At 43.2% G+C, this 17,788-nt stretch overlaps 1 protein-coding gene across 3 annotated transcripts in view; it reads left to right on the top strand.

Annotated features, from left to right (window-relative positions):
• The window catches only part of si:ch211-137a8.2 (nesprin-2), a 39,242-nt gene extending 23,126 nt beyond the window's left edge, over positions 1–16,116 (top strand). For 2 of the 3 annotated variants that reach the window (XM_005474878.3, XM_013273657.2), the window contains exons 3-13: positions 300–450; positions 1,439–1,621; positions 1,697–1,831; positions 1,920–2,114; positions 4,028–4,157; positions 4,263–4,409; positions 4,526–4,620; positions 7,445–7,675; positions 11,652–11,810; positions 11,976–12,031; positions 14,252–16,116. In XM_005474878.3, the coding sequence (XP_005474935.1) occupies positions 300–450; positions 1,439–1,621; positions 1,697–1,831; positions 1,920–2,114; positions 4,028–4,157; positions 4,263–4,409; positions 4,526–4,620; positions 7,445–7,675; positions 11,652–11,810; positions 11,976–12,031; positions 14,252–14,453 (1,684 nt within the window). In that variant the 3' untranslated portion in view covers positions 14,454–16,116. Of the gene's footprint in view, positions 1–299; positions 451–1,438; positions 1,622–1,696; positions 1,832–1,919; positions 2,115–4,027; positions 4,158–4,262; positions 4,410–4,525; positions 4,621–7,444; positions 7,676–11,651; positions 11,811–11,975; positions 12,032–13,382; positions 14,230–14,251 lie in introns of those variants that run through there. The other variant, XM_005474879.4, reaches the window with a different exon arrangement.
• The last annotated feature ends 1,672 nt before the right edge of the window (positions 16,117–17,788 follow it).

The raw sequence follows: 17,788 nt of genomic DNA, 5'->3' as shown, positions 1-17,788 counted from the left end.
TTTTTTAGTTGCTGTGCAGCTACTCTGCAGCATTTTTTTTCAGCTGAGGTCACTTTTACCTCAAACTTTGAAAGAAGTTGGAAAATATATACTTTCATGAGCCTAAAAGTACCAACTTCATTTTTCTGAGTGGATAGAAAAACTTTATTTTTTTTTTTTTTTAAATAAGTGAACTGCTTGGTAATTCTGAACGATAAATTTGCATTGCTGACTAATAACAGCACAGCTAAACTCTTCTCAGGTTTCTTGTTCAGCTTGAAAACTTCTCACTTTGTGCATATTTCTGCCTGACGCTCCAGGTTGGAGAGGAGATGGCTGCTCTGGCATGAGTTTATGAAGGAGTACGAGCACTTGGATGCTTGGCTGAGATTGGCCGAGGAGGCCGTCTCTTCCCCAAACTCCGTCCATGTTACCTACCAGACCGCCAAGGAGGAAATGAAGAAGTTTGAGGTGGGAGGAAAAAAAAATGACTCAAACAGAAACGGAAATCTAAACTTGGCGTCAGGTGTTTTAACCTCACAGGGATTAGAGTAACCGGCCCTCCTCATACATCAAACATCTCTTTCACCTTGGACTGATCTGTATTTTTGTTGTGCACTGAATCTCTTTTGTTGTCTCTCTGTGACAGAATTGATGTTTGAGGTCTGTGTTTGTGTTCAGGGACTCGCACAAATTAAAACCTGGGTCAGAGCAAACCTGGGCCCAAGTTCAGCACGTGGTTAAAGTTGTCATCCAGCCAGGGTGTAAATATCACTCAGCAGCCAGTCGTAAAGCTGAAGCAGGCAGCATCAACACATAAATCTACTCGTGCTGCCGGCTTAAATCACAAGACCACCTCTGACCGAAAAGCCGTAGATTCTTCTTGTTTGCACAAATTAATTCAGATTCACACTAATTCTGTCTGCAGCTCCAACAAATTGAGGAAGAGGAGGGGGAGAAACACAATTAGATTTGCTATGTTGGTTTTTGTGAGCCATTTGGGACCGTATTAGGATGAGGGATCAGAATCTGGAGTCGTGCACACTACTGTTTCATTTGGTGTGCATCTTGTTCCATAAGATTTGTACAGGAGATCCAAGTTGTGCCCTGAAAACACGAGGACAAGTCTTCTGTATAGAGGAGAACTTTAATAGCAGGCTTGTACAAAGTGAGGCTCTGTGCTCACATTTGCTACAAACGCTCGTTTTAATTCTGTCAGCCTGTTTTGATGCACAATTCAGTTGAAATCAGGCAGAAACAGGACTTTCTTTTATAGTGTGTTCTTGTGAATTGATTGTATATCGCCTACATTTGATTTGACTTCTTTCTGGAAGAGAACAGTCGCAGGCTTGTCCAAGTTTTCCAGATATAAAAATATCTCCACGTTGTCAAGCCTGGATTTGGAAAACCAAAAACATCTGCACCTCCTGCTTCAGATGTACTTTGTTTGTGTGTTCAGAGGCTGCGGCGAGAGGCGGGGCCTCGCCTCATCCAGCTGGACAGCCTGACCCGGAGGAATCGAACACTAACTCGGCTCTTCCAGGGTACCATGCAGGCTCGGCTGCTCGCATCAGCGAGGGATTGTGGCCGCCGCTGGGATGACTTGAATGCCAAACTGGAGTCCATCACAGGCCAACTGCAGGTACGCGAGTCAGACCTTCTGAGGAGGATTTCACTTCTCTCTCTTCTTTATAGTTGACTCTTCCCTCTATCTCAGCTCTTTATCTCAGAGTGGGAGGGGTTTGATGCACAAAGGGAGGAGCTTGCAGTTTGGCTGGCTGACATGGATGTCCGCCTGATTGAGGTTGAGCAGCTGACAGGAAACACCTGTGAAAAACTGAGACAGCTGCAGGTGTGGGCTTGTTTTGAAATGACACATCAGTTTCTTTCTGCATGTTTTTACTTTTTAAAATTTTTTTATTTATTTTTATTACACGCAGTCATTTCAGGAGTGCGTGTGCGTGAATTCGGGGCGTGTGAATGCCCTGCTGCAGCGCGGCGAGGCGTTGATCCAGCACAGTGTACCTTCTGACGCTCAGCACGTTGAGAGCCAGCTGCTGGAGCTGCTGCAGCATTGCAGCCACGTCTACAACAACATTGGACGAACACACACCCGGCTGCTCAGCATGAGACTGGTACTCACTCACTCACTCACTCACTCACTCACTCACTCACTCTTATCAAAGCGCGTCTCAGGTAATTACTATAGTGTTTGATTTTTGTGCTCGAGACATTAAAAACATGTCAGGATCTGAAGCAATCACGCTTATCATTCATTTGGTGTTTGTGCATCTTGTTGTGCTCAGCATGAGTCTGGTAACCTGAGGGCACAAAACAGACAAACAGTGTGTCAAACAAATACCTGTTTGAAATGTTGCTTTAAACTCTCTTGAAAGTGAAATTCAACTTCTCTGCAGCTTCCCAATAGAACAGAACAGAACAGAATAGCTCTTTATTGTCATTCTACATGTACAACGATAGCACCACACCAACTGTGCCAGAATAAAATATAAATTGTAGACATCAGGAATAAATAAGATGCAGGAGAAATGTGTGCAATCAACAGGAATATGTTCAAAAATGATAAAGGAACACATCAGAGAACAAGTTGCAAAGTGCTCTGAGGTAGTGCAAAGAAAAGACTTGACCTCACAGGTGAGATCAGCAGAGGTGTGGGTGGGTACCCTGTTTATGATGAGAGGGGAGTGGACCTGTCTGTGCCTCATGATGTCCAGGATGAGTTTATGTCTAAAGGACGTTCAGCTTCAGGTTAGTGGGAATATTCAGAACTTGAGGGATGAGGTTTTTTTTGTACTCAATCCAACCATCCTTCCTTCCTTGGGATGATGCCAAGGCACTCCCAGTCTACCCCTTCTCCATGTCCCGGGTCTGTCCCAGGGTCTCTTCTCCCAGTTGATGATGCCCAGAAGATTTTACACAGGAGTCATCCTGGTCAGATACCCAAACCTCCTCAACTGGTTCCTTTCGATGATGAGGGTTAGTGGATCGCCTCTTGGCCCCTCCCAGAGTTCCTCATCCCATCCCTGACGCTGAGCCCAGACATCCTTGGGTAGAATCTCATTTCTCCTGCTTTTATCCACCACCTCATTCTTTCTATCACTACTGAAGGTTTGTGGGCATTGCCCGGTAGACTGGCTTTACTCTTCAATCTCTTGCTTCTCTCACAGAGAAGAACCCAAACTACGTCTCCATTTGTGGGAGCAACTCACTCCTGACAATCCCCTCTTTCCACCTGAGAACTATGGCCTCAGACTTTGAGGTGCTAATCTTCATTCAAGCTGCTCCAACCTCAGCCACCACCTGACGAAGCCAAGAAAACCACCATCCCCAAGAAGCAGAGATGAGATCCTGAGACCACTGAACCGGACACCCACCTAACCCTTGGCAGCACTTAGAACGCTCATTACTGAGACTGGATTGGTTACAGGAAGCTTTCTGGTTCCTATTTTCATCATGCTGACAATTCGGGGTTAGTGTGCATGCAGATAACCGGTCTCTGAGAAAAGGAGTGAATATACTGGCATCAGTTGTGGTGTTTTATTTTAGCTTCCTATTGTTTGTGAGCAAGGTTTCTTTTCTTTTTCTTTTTTGTCATCATCTCAAAAGTCAAAGTCAACTTTATTTGTCAATTCTGCCACATGTACAGGACATACAGAGAATAGAAATTTCGTTACTCCATCTAACCCTCCATGTCTTGGCCTTTCTTATATCAGGCCCCTCTTTGTTTCTTTGGCCCAGATTTACTGGCTTCATCTGAAACATTGTCCATCTTTCCCAGAAGCCATGTCTGCAGGCAGTAGCTCCCAGATTGAGGAATCCTGAATGGACTATCCAGTTATTCCAGTTACAGAGATGTGTAATAGTAAAAACTCGGACATATTAAGGACTTAATGTTGTGGTCTGACATGAGTACTCCAGTAACTGAGTACTGTGATAAAGTCTGAAGTCAAGCTTCAAAAACATGCACATCAACCAAACCCCAGCACTCATAAATATCCTCTTCCTCCTCCCCATCCTCTTCCTCCAGGTGTTTGAGGACGACTGCATTCTGTCCCAGGCTACAGACTCTGGTTGTCCTTCGGAGAGTCTTTTAGAAGACGAGGGAACAGCTGAAAAGCAAAATGTGGACCTCCCCGAATCTTCAAACCATCCTAAAGGTAAACCAACATCTCTGACCTGAAGGAGTCGATTTGATCAGTTACTCACAAAACGATTAAGATCAGAACGAACCATAAACTCCTCACCTGCCTCCTCCTCCTCAGACCCTCCCTCACCCGTTCACCATCCTCCTCCTCCTCCATCCTCTCCTACCCATGAGACCCTGGGGCTGGAGTGGGACCCCTCAGTTGACATTGGACGCTCCGTCTCCCGTGACGACGCCGACTCATCGTATTTCAGTGCCAGCACAGGTAAGAAGCGACAGAACAGATGCCTCACCTTACACAGGAAAACCTCAAGAAATTTAAGGTGGCACACCGTGAGAATGCAGATTTGTTCTGTCAACAGGATTTTTGTTTTTCTGCAGGTCTGAAGAGGTGGAGCTACCTGAGTTCCTTTGACTCTCAGTCTGACATCAGCGCCGACATCAGCGCCGACATCAGGAACCAGGAGGGAGACTTGGTGAGTTAAAATCTTTTCAGGTGTTTTAATATTGATCCATTTCCACATGTTAGTAGAAAAAAGAATCTTAATTGTGATCTGCAGTGAACTCAGCAGACTTCCTGCTGCACAAACTCTTGGAATTATTCCACTTCTGCCGTCCATTTGTCAGTGTCCTTTTATTTACTTTGTTACTCCGTGCTTCTCTTTCAAAGGATGAGAATCGGCCGACTGCGGTGACTTGACTGTAATTTGTTATTGATCAAACTATTACAGAGTCAATAGTTCATCTATATTTTGGTGTTGGTGATAGAGGAATGCTGTGATACATTTATTCTATTCCCTCAAACATACCGTAAACTTCAATTTTCTAGTTTGACACGCACAAAGTGGAAGCAGCAAGTCCATTACCGGCCTCTAAGGACGGACAGGACTGGGTTCTGAAGTAAAAACCTGGTTTGCGTTTCCGAGCCCTAGACTGCAGTGATGAGTGGTTTTCTCATTTGAAATCATCATTTGTTATCTTTGTCGCCAGTTAATGAGTTTTAAATCACAGAGGTTGTTTCGCTCTTAAAAAACAATCTCTGTAGCTGAGAGAGCAAAGAGTCAACGTTTGCTGTTACGATACCACCACAACGATACCGATTCTCACAATTAAACAAATGAGTGGTCCTGGAATCGAACCCTGGAGAACACCTTTAGTCCCATTAAGGTGGAAGTGATTCCTTCTGCCTGTGTACACTCAGATCTGTATGACAGGTGATTGTCAAACCATCCAGCAGTGTTTGATTTGTTCTCCAGTTTAAGAGTATTTAGTCCGCGGTGCCAGACGCCTTAGCTCGATCAATAAAAACCAAATTATTGGGGGGGGGGGTTTGGGTGGTGGTGGTGGGGTTTGTGTTTTGAATGGATAAAGTCATTTATTTCTCTTGAGGTCTTGGTTATTTTAGTTAATGAAATGGCTACAAAACCATCTCTCCCTCCATCACAACATCCACCAAACTGTAGTCTGGAACACACCGTGATGAGAAAAATCAGCAAAACATTGATGTCGGAAAACCCTAAAAAATGTAAGAACGAAAGAAGTGAATTCTGTTTTCTTACAAAGACCGCTGGATGAAATTAAAGCCAGTCTTTGTGGTGTTTGGCCTCCTAATTTCGTTGTTTACTCTCCTGTTGTTCAGCTCTGACCCAGATGCTGCATGGCCCAGAGGCCTGTCTGCCTGCCTCTGTCTCACTCACACAGTCATTGATGTTCAGATACAGCAGCTCTCTAAAAACGTTCCCCATCAGCGGGTGTCGGCTGTATGAGCCGGTTACAGCAGTTCACCTCCTCTTCTGCTGATTTATTGATGATGCCTGCAGAACGTGGCACCTCTGCTTGTTGTCGGGTTTCCTTTTTTAGCTTTATTGTGGCGAGACGCGGCAGTGTGTTGAAAAAGCTGCTGTATGAAACTGGCAAAGGAGGAAGAAAGGGGGGAAAAATAAGATGGTAAAGAAAGGCGAGGACAGACGTTGTCAGAGAGTCTGAAGTAATTTGAATGTCCTCCTCTGGCAGCCTGTAGCTTCCTCGTTTTTGTGTATTTCTGTCATGGAAACGCACTGTCGGTGAACCCCTAAGCCCAACAGGAAAGAAACAAACGAGAGGCACACGTAAAACTGAATTAGCATCTGATTACAGCTGCAGGATCACAACAAAGACATCAAAGTTTGTGTCATCTCGCTCTGCTTTTTTTATAAGCCCAGCCTCATTATTAACTGGGCTGGCGAAGACGTGATGTCAACGTGCCGTCCCCACGGGCTCGGCTCAGCTCGGCTCGGCACCACCTGCCCCGAGGACTCAGTGTCGTTGTACTTCATTAAATCTGCGACCGTGTGACCTCGTCTCTGGGTGCTCACACGTCGCATGAATTCTGAGTGCTGCTCAAAAGAAGACTGGCTATGTCTCCCTGTAAAACGAGAGAATTTGGTATTTTTTCCATTTCTTGTGATTTGAAAAAGCAGCATGACTGAAAATGTTCCTGGTCATCTTTTTATACAGTTAACTCATTAAAAGTACATTTTGTGAGAGCCCTCTGCAAAGTGTAATGAAGACCTGCACCACAAGGTGGCATCATCTTAATGAACATCATGTTTACACTACAGATAATATTTGCATCATTTCCCAAAATGTTTTCAGATTTTTTTTTTTTAAGAAAAGAAATAAATGCCCCTGAGCTGCTATAAGATTAAAATAAAAAAATATCGATATAAACTAAACCTTACAGTTCATGAGGTCACTACTCAAAATTAACTGATAACTTTGCATTACTTTTAGCAAAATTAAGTTACTTAATTACTTGCCAGAATAAAATAATTACACGACTCGTTACAGTACTTAAAAAGATCTAAAAACACATTTTCACATAATTACCAGTTAATAAAAACCTGTAGGCTACAGTCCCACACACCAGCATAGACCCCTGTCTGCATGAGGACACACATTATCTTTCATTTAGCTTTTATGTACGAGCACAAAGCAAAGAAGAGTTGGTGGTGAGTGGCCTGGATGCACTTTCCACTTCACCATCCTGCTTTTCCCCTTTTGTGGAATAAAATTAACTTTCTGTTATTTATTTCATGCTTTCTTCCTGTTTGTTTGCTTTTTCTACTCGTGCTACTCTGACTCGTGCTAAGCTGCTCCAGCAGATAATAAAACTCGGAGCTGGGAATGAGCAGAATAACTGGAAGTTTTGCAATCCTGGATTCTACTGGAATTCTGGGTTTGACTTGGAAAATAACAAAGAAGCTTTAAATCATCTCAGGGAGGTTTTAAACGTTTCTATAATGAACTCTCTGTCTGCAGGAATGGCTTGATCACACTCAGCCGGGCTTCTTCTCGCCTGTCGCAGACCAACAGGAAGAAGCTCTGGGCTGCAGGGACCAGTGGAAGACCTCGACTCCTGACCGACAGGACGGCGAGCCGGTTGACTTTGACGGAGGCCGTGTGCAGGCGTGGCTGAGAGTCCAGAGCGCCGCTTTGCCAGAGAGGAGCACTTCCTGTTCGAAAGAAGTGCAGACTGATGGGAGGCTGAAGGTACGGTCTTTAAAAAAAAAAAAAAAATGCTCATGTTCAAAATCCATGGTTATACTTTCTCTGTGGTGCAAATATAACCATGAAAAACAACCGAACAGCGCGCTCGATCACTGAAGTTATCTTTATAGTTTATTCTTTACAAATGACATTCTCCAAGATTCTCAAACAGTTGGTGCTGCTGCGGTCCTCACAAATCTTAAGTCATTAGAAGTTCATGAGTGGAGCTGTGCATTCAGATGGGTTTTATTTTCCATTTATACACTTCCAAAACGAAGCCGGTGCCCACGAGGTCGGCGCTTCATTTGAGAGCGTCTGTTTGTGGGAGAGTGAAGCAGAGGCAGGTCAGGAGGTTTTACACGCAGATGATATTCATGTGATGCCATGTGCTGAATGTTAATGCTCAACTCCAGGAAAACGGGTTCAGTTAAAAAAACAAAACAAAAAAAAACAAGACTTGAGGACAGTCGGTTTGGTTTTATTCCAGATGTTCATCACAGACGACACATGAAGACTCTAAATAAAGAGCTCCAAGCACGGCGATTAGTACTGCAGATATAAACGGCACATGTCACAATAACATGGTGTTTTTAATTTTTTATTAAAAATCGTGTAAGGTATCCCCTCACATGGAAGCACATAGATGCTCACCTCTAACAGGCACAGGGCCAAGCAGGAGGAGACGGCTGGAATCAAGTTTCAGTATTTTCACATCTCCAAGTCCTACGTTTCTCTCACGTTTCTCCAAGCTCTTTTTTCTCCTGCCTTTTTTGAACTTTGTGGTTGTACACAGCACAATTAGACTTAACTTGCAACTTCTCCTTATATGAAAAATAAAGCAAAAATATATGAACTTAAAAAATTAAAATATACAATATTAAAGGATGTAGACATGCGTATGGTGTAAACTGTTTATAGAATCACTCGGGCTGTGTAAAGTTGTGGTTGTACTGCAGGGTCACAGTGAGGTCGTTATAACGGAGTCCAAACAGTTCTGCCAGGATGACTTTATGGACTGGTTAAGTGTGCTCATGACTCTCAGACTGAAAGTGAGCCGTGAGGTTGAAGAATGAAAGCCTCTGTGGTGTTTGGTCGGTGGGAGAAGTTCAGGCAGGCGTGTGGGGTCGCTGCAGCTGCTGGTGACTTTCCCGAGGCAGCGTCTGCGCTTTAGAGAGAAGCTAAACGACCACCAGCTGCCTTTAAACGCCATCAATGAGCTCCTCCCCCATTTCTGCCTGTCGGTGGCCTCAGGAGAATCCCAGCTGATGGGTTGTCACGACAACAGCACATTTTTAACTTGAGATAATTTTATAACTCCCGCAAATACAGATTTTCCTCTCTTCCTGTCGCCGGGCACAAATTAGTATTACTTGGTTTTACTGCTTTGATTGTTTCTGTGACTGCGTCAAGACTTCATGTTTGGTTGCATTCAAAGAAAAAAAAATAGACCAGATTTGAATGAACTTAATGAATGATGCCAACGTTTTACCACACAGCCTTGAAACTTTGGCGTGCTGGTTGTTGCTCCTCGGGCTCAAACAGTTTGTCAAACTTTTAGTCAGATCTGAGTTATTATTAAAATAATATAAAAATGTATTGTTACTTTTATAAAATAATCAAAATGTGGCCAGCGCTGGACTTTTCAGATCTTTTATATGAAGCAACCGGAAAAACTGTCGGGTGTGAAAATTCAGTGACTCGCTTCCTACCAGAGGAAACGTCCTGTAGTTTTGCAGTTATCAGGTTGAACTGGTCTCACCTTTGTGCCGGGTACCAACGGAAGCAAAGGACCTGCATTGCTCGCATGTTGGGGTGGGAAATGTACGCAGCTAGACTTGAAACATCCACTAGTGACAAACTGTGAGCTGTGAATCCTTTTATTTTAGAGTGAAGGATTTCACTTTGTTTAGGTCAGTGCACAAAGGTCCTTTTGGGGTTTTTTTTTTTTTTTTTTTAAATCATTTTGTAACATTTAAGAAAAAACGTCACCACAAGGTGGCAGCAGTTTACCACAAGTTTGGCCTAATTTAATGTTTCTGTAATGTTTTCCATTTAAAAATAAAAACAACAAAACAAGGGCACAGATTGAGCTCCTGAAGCTACCAAAATAAATCAGAAAAGTGTGACATTAACATGAATTCGGTACAAATTTGGAGCTAGCAGTAGCTCGAACAAAGATGGCTTGCACTGGAGGGTAGATCGGACGCCACCTTGTGATTAAAAGCAGAATTACACACTACTACAGCTCTGCTCTAGTTCAACTTTAGTTGATATCTCTGCAGATATCACACAGAACTCTATAATGTCTGTTTTTGATGCATTTAGAAAGTTTTAAATTCTTTTTAAACAAGTTTGTAGAAAACGTCTTTAATCAAAGCTGTGAGCAACGTGTCAGACGCTTTAAACACTCTCCTCGCTGACTGCCAAAAGTGAGAGTGAGCAGATTTGATCATTGTAAGCAAGAGAAGCTCTGTTGATCTCTCAGATTTAGTTACACAATTTCTTTTGCATGGCTCCAAACAGCTGCTGCACTAATGAGTCTGTCCTCAGTCACACACACAAATCCAATTCAGCTCTTACAAATCTGTCCTGCGTGCTCACAGATGTCGAGTTGCAGCCCGACTTTAGAGAGCAGAGATTTGTTTAGCGCTCGCTCGCGTCCTTATTTTTTACTTTGGTTTGTCCCAAGATGGTAGTTGGGTCCCCGAAGTGTGGGTGAAGAAGCAGATGCGTCCCCACAAGGTCATTAATACAGGTTTAGACTTTACACTGACGCAGCCGCACAGTCTATATGTTGCAGTTTAAAGTTGCAGCTCACACAACAGATCCCATCAGCCTTTATATTCCTCCCAGATTCATCCTCCTGAATAACTGTCCTCTCCCTCCTCTCCAGGCCTCATGTTTCTCTCTCCATTTAGACTTCATTGGCCTCAGCCTTCATTTTCTCTCCCTCGCTCTCATTACTGGGGAAAAGCATCTATTTATCCTCCTCTTCCTCCGTCCCGTCTGCTGCTCCTCGGGCCGCCGAATGAATCCATAAAGTCTTGATTTATGCATCGTCTGACTGCACTTTAACTGTCACCATAAAAACAGAGAAGCACGCCGACTTCCTCCTTTCCTTCTTCCCTCTTTAGTTTCTCCTTCCCCTCATCTTCCTCTGTCTGACTTACAGCCAGTCCACATAACTGTCCATGCGCAGGAAATCTATAAAGATGAGGAAGAGAGGGAAGAAAGTTTGTGGATTAGTTTTTAGGGGTCAATTCAGATGACAGAGTGTTATTGTATTAGATTTCTTTATGTACTTGAATTTGAATTATGCAAATTTGATTGAGCGTGTGTTTGTGCGAAATAGCACTGGGACTTTCTAATGGAGGTTCATTACAGAAAAACTATCGAGTGAGTGCAAAACAAATTGGAGGAGAAATTAGCTGCAGGTCCAGATCGAGAGCAGCGAAGGAGAGAATCACAAAGTTTGTCAATGTTTTGCAGCAGCTGCAAAACATTGACAAACTTGTGATGAAAACAGAACTGGGTGCTGTCTGTTCATGCGACATGATATAGACTGTATATAAAAGATGGACACAGTCATTATGAAAAGTGAGTTTTAAAACAAAATCCATCCCCGTACAGCTGTTATGAAGGAGGACATTGGCCATAGAGACCAAACGTGTTTGTAACCATGTATTAACTTGGGAGTCTGTGGGGACTGATTCACTGATGGCGCCTCTTGTGGACATTTGAGGAACTGCAGTTTTGGGGACTTCTACATTAGCTTAATGCTTCAATCCCAATGTTGCTGCTTGCCAATCTGACAGATATGAATGCAAATATATTCTCAAAGCTCAAAAACACAGTGTCCGTGTCTGAGTTGTCGTCCATCTTTAAACATCGACCGTGATTTGAGGAAGGATGAAATCTGGATTTTTGATCGAGCTAAACTCTAACATTTACATTTGCTTATCAAAATTCCCACATTCAGATGTCTCAGTGTTACATGGATGAAAACCACGCTGATGCATCCAACAGCAGCCATGGCTGCCACGATGACACACGCCGGCTTTCTCCTTCACCGTTAGATGACCTGAAATTAAAGGCCAGCTCTGATAGGATGAGGAACGACTATCAGTCAGAAGCACAGGTGAGCTGATGGTTGGTGGTCTTGGTTTTCAATAACAGCTCTTTGTTTTTAGTGCTTCAAGGAGAAAATAAGAATCTGGGCATGTGTTGGTAGATCATTTTAAATCTATAAAGTTATAAGTTGTTGACACTGGTGTGGATTAATGGAGGCTCTCGGTTCTTTTAGGAGGAAGAGGAGCTGTACTGCTGTGAGGAACCCGAGCGTCTCGTCTCTGAACAAAGGTGAGGAAACACAGAAATCCCTCAGAGAGGAACTCGGATGCAACAGGAAACTGTCCTGTCACATATGTCCTGTCCTAATGAACGATTGTCATATCTAACATTCTAACAGTTTGTTCAGGTCAGCAAATGTAAAAGTAATTATGAGTTCAGATTGCTGTAAATACTAAATCAGTGTTTTTTTCTAGTGTCGGATGTGTATGATGTCACGTGGAGCAGATATGCCTAATATGATGGTTGTTAACAAGAAGTCTCATCCCTCAGCCCAATCTTAACTGATTCATTTTTGAAGTATTAAAATATTCAATATCTGCGACACTGTGTGTCCAAAGCCTCTGTTTTTAAAGAAACTGGGCTTCAAGCTACGCTTCACCTGAAAACATGCAAAAGTAGGATGATAACTATTGTTTTTAAAGGCTTGGAGCCATAAAATGGTTAAATATCATTCAATACTAAACTGAGAATATAAACCATGTCGGTATGCTGGTCACATAAATATCTGACCTCTAGATTTATTATATGATTAGACAGTTGGATTTAATATTTAATATTAGTATTTAAATATGTTCTTTAACCTTCTTCTGTATATTTTGCTTTGATTCATTTTTACCTATTAACATTAATGCTTAAATGTAAATAAAGGAAAACTTAAGTTATAAAAAGTAAAATAAGATGTAGCCGATGACAGAACAACTAAAATGATGATAACACTTGAGCGCAGAGGAGCTAAGATTCATTTCTCCGGGAACTGATTCTTGGATTTGTTACATAATGTTTGATGTCATGTGTGAAACAATCATAAAGTTAGAACACGTGTCATCGGTGTAGAAATGTGACAGTTTGTTTCCTGATGGGAACCTTTTGTGATTTGCTCGCATTTCTGTCCTGGAACTAAAGTTTCTATTTGTTTAACTGAAAGCTGATCAGCATCAGTGTGCTTCATGTGTCCCATCAGCACAGCCTTTGTCTGTGAACTACAGTCCCTGAAATGCTAAGACCAGATGAGGTTTGTGGTGTCGCCTCATTGTGAGGCGGTTTCTCCGGCTGCTCGTGTTTCTTCTCAAACCACAAAGACGTGTATCTCAGGCTGGTGACTGAGAGGAGATGAAGCGCTCAAACTGCCTATATTGATGTGCCTGTGGATATGGTGTGTACTGTAAAGCTCTGAGAGGTCAGGAAGAGAAGGAAACTGTTACATAAACAGTCAGTTTCCATTTGCACAGCCACAACTTTAAGACTACTCGCCTTTCTGCTCAAACTTCAGATGCCCAAAGCAAACTTCTTAAAATGCTTTAATTATTCAACTTTTCATATTTTAATTATTGATTTAGTGCCTCAATTATATTTTCTGCAGGTTTTATTTAAATGGAGTATTTCCAGGGCAGTTTCTGATGACTTTAACTTTTTACATCTGGTGACTGTGGAGACTGTTCAAGCACAGTGAAGTCCCATCAGACGATGGACACTGTTTTCACTGATGGATGGAGTTGATCGGCAGCAACGCTCAGGCAGGCTACGGAGTTTAAACGAGGGGCCCGAAGTGTGCCAAGAAAACCTCCCCGCACCATCACGCCAGCAGCCTGAACTGGTGCATGCATCCATCCTGTCTGTATCACTATCACTATCCAAATGTCGCAGCAGAAATCGAGACACATCGGGAAGCGTTTTTCCATCTTCTATTGTCCAGTTTTGCTGGGTCTGTGAGCTGTAGCCTCAGCTTTCTGTTCTTAGCTGACAGGAGTGGTACCCGGTGGTCTTCTGCTGCTGTAGCTCGTCTGCTTTAAGGTTTGGGATGCAGAGATGCTCTTCTACATATTTTGGTTGTAATGAGTGAGTATTTGAGCTGGTGTTGCTTCAGCTTAAAGCAGTCTGACCTCTGACATCTTCATGACACTTTCTCCTGCGGAATTTTTTCTGACTATTATCTGTAAGCCTGAGTGTATAAAATCATCTTTCTTCCTCATTCTGATGCCGAGTTTGAACTTCAGCAGGTTGTCTTAACCGCAGGGCTAAATGTGCAGAATTGCTGCCATGTACATAATAAAGTGGCCAATGAATCTACATCTTGCTTCCTAATGTTACTGTTGGCGACATCAGATTACATGAAACATGACAAACTTCAGGTCTCCTTAATACCTAATGGTTTTCTCAAAGTTGCGCTGAGCTCCTTTAAACTACCTGGGCAGGTAAACCAAACACTAACGCCTCCACCTTCCCCTCCAGTGTTCCCCGTGTGACCTCCAGCAGCAGCGGGGCTGCCTCCTCGCTCTCCCCCGCCCTCCTCTGCCTCCTCCTGGCTGCAGCACTGGTTCTGCTGGCCTGTCTGGCCTGGGTCTTCACGGAGCAGCCATGTCACCGCAGCAACACGATGGCCCGTAGCTTCCACCTGACACTGAGATACGTCAACGGACCCCCGCCTACCTGAGTGCCGGTGGAAATGCTTTCCTGAGGCTCTTCATTAGAGGTTTGCAACTATGAGCAGTTCAAACAGCAATAACTTGAAACAGGAGACCAGACAAATCTGGGGAAACCCCCCCCCCCAAAAATAACAGAAAAAGGAGGAAATACAAAAACAGGTTTTCTGCTAGAAGATGGAAGAAAGTCTGTATACATGATACACAGGAAATCTTCTCTGAAGTCTGACTTGCAGTCTGACTCACATACTGTAAAAATGATATGGGAGAGGTTTATATATCCATGATGATGTGTCCTCAAACTGTGCTAATGTTAAAATGCAGCTTACAAACCGACATCCCCCCCTGACTACATGACTGTATATAATTTTGCCATTTATATCAAATATTTGTATTATTTTTGTACTTCATAGTCCATGTCTGCCCGTGACGGTACCTTTCTAATTCACTTTGTACAGTGTTGCATGTTTTACAGGAAAATGCTTTACTTTGAGTGAACATCAGCGTTTGTGCCCAAGCTCACCACCGAAAGTGACGTTGACATTTTTCTAAACCACTTCAGTCTTTAAAGACTTTAAACGGGGCCGGGTTCTATTTTTTTGTGTGTAATAAGACTTTAAACCAGAAGGTGGTGCACTGAGGTAAAGACGTCCCAACAATAGTCAAGCTAATCCGACTTATTCTGGATTCGTTAGAGTTCATCTTTCAGAATAGTTAAAAGAAAATATGATTGAAAAGATGACACAGTTTGGGTTTGACGGCAACAATGAAAGCTTCTGGTCAACGTGCTGCCACCTTGTGGTGGAATATTTTCATTAAAATTTACAGAAGGTTTTTACAAAAAGTACCTTTTTTATTTCTAAGGTTTCAGATGACTTCTGTGAGAATCAAACTGTAGAGCCCATCTTTGGCCCTGTTGAGACCTGACATCAAGCATCTCTGTTGATGTCTAAGTTCAGAGCTGTTCTTAAGAGGCATTGAACCCTAATTTCTCAGACCATTTTTGAAGGTGGTCTGTGCGACACTGAAGGATCACCTACACAGCTCGCAGCTCTGCTAGTCTACCGAGGTATGTGGGGCCAGGTTGCAAACTAGGACCCGTGCAGGACTCTGGCATCTGGTCTTTGCAAACATAAAGACAATGTAGGTTTTCATTTAGGGAGAGAAATCCTGGAAGAACTGGTCCCCTCATGTTCTTGGAGCTGTGGATGCACATTAATGAGAGGTGTCAACAGGGCCTGTGGAAGTCAACATGACATCTTTTTAACAGAGAGACGAGCTTTGACTGACCAGCAGTCATGTTCTGCAGAGGTATCTGAAGCGCTCTCACACATTAGAAGAACGTGAGCATGTTTGCAGTATGAAGAGCTGTTTGATGCCATGTGTGAATCAATGTCAGCACAGCTTCCTAAATGTTTGAGAAAAAGTCTTTTCTGTTCCTGTCAGTGAGCTACATAATTATGAGATGTGTTTTTTAAAGCTTTAATGTGTTTGGCAAAGTAACTGTAAAACTGAAGTTTGTATTGGTCGCCTGCCACCTTATACATTTCACTTTTTTATACAAGAATAATTCTTGATGTGTTGTTGAATATTTGAAAAGCCTTTTTGTCCAATGAAATGTCTTTTTATATATATAAATGTGTAAAGATTAATAAAAATTAATTAAATGAAAAAGTGGTATTTTCTGATCTTTGATCAATGACCTCAGTAATTCCTGATCAGTTTCTGGTCAAAGTCCACGTTACTGTCTGCAGTTTAGCTTTAATTGACTCTAAAGAGGAGGGGGGTGGCTGGCATGGGGGAGTTTAGGATTTGAAAGTGATGAAGAAAATGTCTCTTTTGGTCACTTTAGTTGGCAGTTAAACGTCTATCTGTCCGTCTAAGTTGTGAGAAAATCACTAGAAGCAGAGATGCCCACACTTCCCTCTTTACAGCCACAGAGCTCTTCTGAAGGCGATACTAAGGTGTTTCCATGACAGACCTCGGTCTTTCCTCTGGATGGAGACTGCATGAAAGCCAAAGGACATCCCAATCGTCAGTGGTACCTACCTCTGATCTCTGAGCGGTGGATCCCCTCTGAGCTCCTCCTCAATTAATAAGCTCCTCATCTTATTGCTAAAGCTGAACTCTGACACCCTATGAAGGACTCTGTAACTGTGAGCTTGTTCTTTCAGTCCCTGTCTTCAGCTCATTGCCACAGGTGAGACTAGAAATGAATCAACCAGCAAACTGGGTTTGGTGGGGTGGGGTGGGGGGTGGGGGGGAGTTGCCAGTATATTTCATAATCAGTTTCCTTGGATTCAGACAACGTCCATGCTGCAGACCCGAAACGCCCAGAAACATGCTGGTTTTAAAGGGCTGACTAAAGAAAAACCTCCAACCCATAATGCGCACAGTCCATCATTTTCCAGCCAAGAATCAGGGACTTGGAGGAGCCAGTTTTCCTCCTTGCTGTGTCAGCTACAAACCGGCTCAGCAGGACGTGGATGTCCAGAAGGACCAGAAGACTCCAGGAAGCTTTAACAATTCCAGCTGAACAGCCAGTTTGGTGCAAACCACACTGGAAGGTCAAGTTTGACTGCAGTGTGTCTGCAGGTTGAATTTGTGTGAGATGTTCGAGGAATGATCTAATCTGGAGCTGTTCTTTCTGTGTGTGTGTGTGTGTGTGTGTGTGTGTGTGTGTGTGTGTGTGAGGGAGAGAGAGATTTTACGTTGCCCAGATTTGCATGCTGGGTCTCATGCTGCACTCACGTGTCTGCAGAATGCCGAGTCACAGCGATCAGTGACACTGCTAATACACTTAAAAGGGATAAACGCTGCAGGGCGAGGTGTGTGCATGGAGCTCTGTACATGACGTTCGGCACCACTGGATGTTGTACGAGAACACAGGTGTGTCAGCCACACCTCCTCCCCTCCTTTTCCTTCATGTGCTCAGGTGTAGTGAAGCACAGACATGATGAAGGAAGTTACCTGTTTGTGCTGAGAGACCAGGTAAGCAAGAAAGAGGATGTTGCGGTCTCCTCTCCATTTCAGATATAGAGCTTTACTAATATAAATTAAAACGGATCTATGGTAAAGTGCTCAGCTTGACTAGGATCCGTTTCTTTGATGCTAGATTGTTCAGTTTCATTTCAGTTTTGGGGGAATTGTCTAAACCAAGCAATCATCATTCCTCAACCTAAAGCTCAAACACAACCCAGTCAGGGACACTGTGGAGTGGGCCATAACTTTAATTTCCTGCAGACTCCTTCAAAGTAAAAGCTGTCTATAACATCATTCACTTATCTGTGCCAGTCCAGACCTCAGTGACCTCTAGCTGTTGTTGTGATGAGAAGCCAGACTGCCC

Source organism: Oreochromis niloticus, linkage group LG14, assembly GCF_001858045.2.
Source record: "Oreochromis niloticus isolate F11D_XX linkage group LG14, O_niloticus_UMD_NMBU, whole genome shotgun sequence".
NCBI classification, from domain to species: Eukaryota; Metazoa; Chordata; class Actinopteri; order Cichliformes; family Cichlidae; genus Oreochromis; species Oreochromis niloticus.
This window is presented reverse-complemented; position numbering and strand designations above follow the sequence as displayed.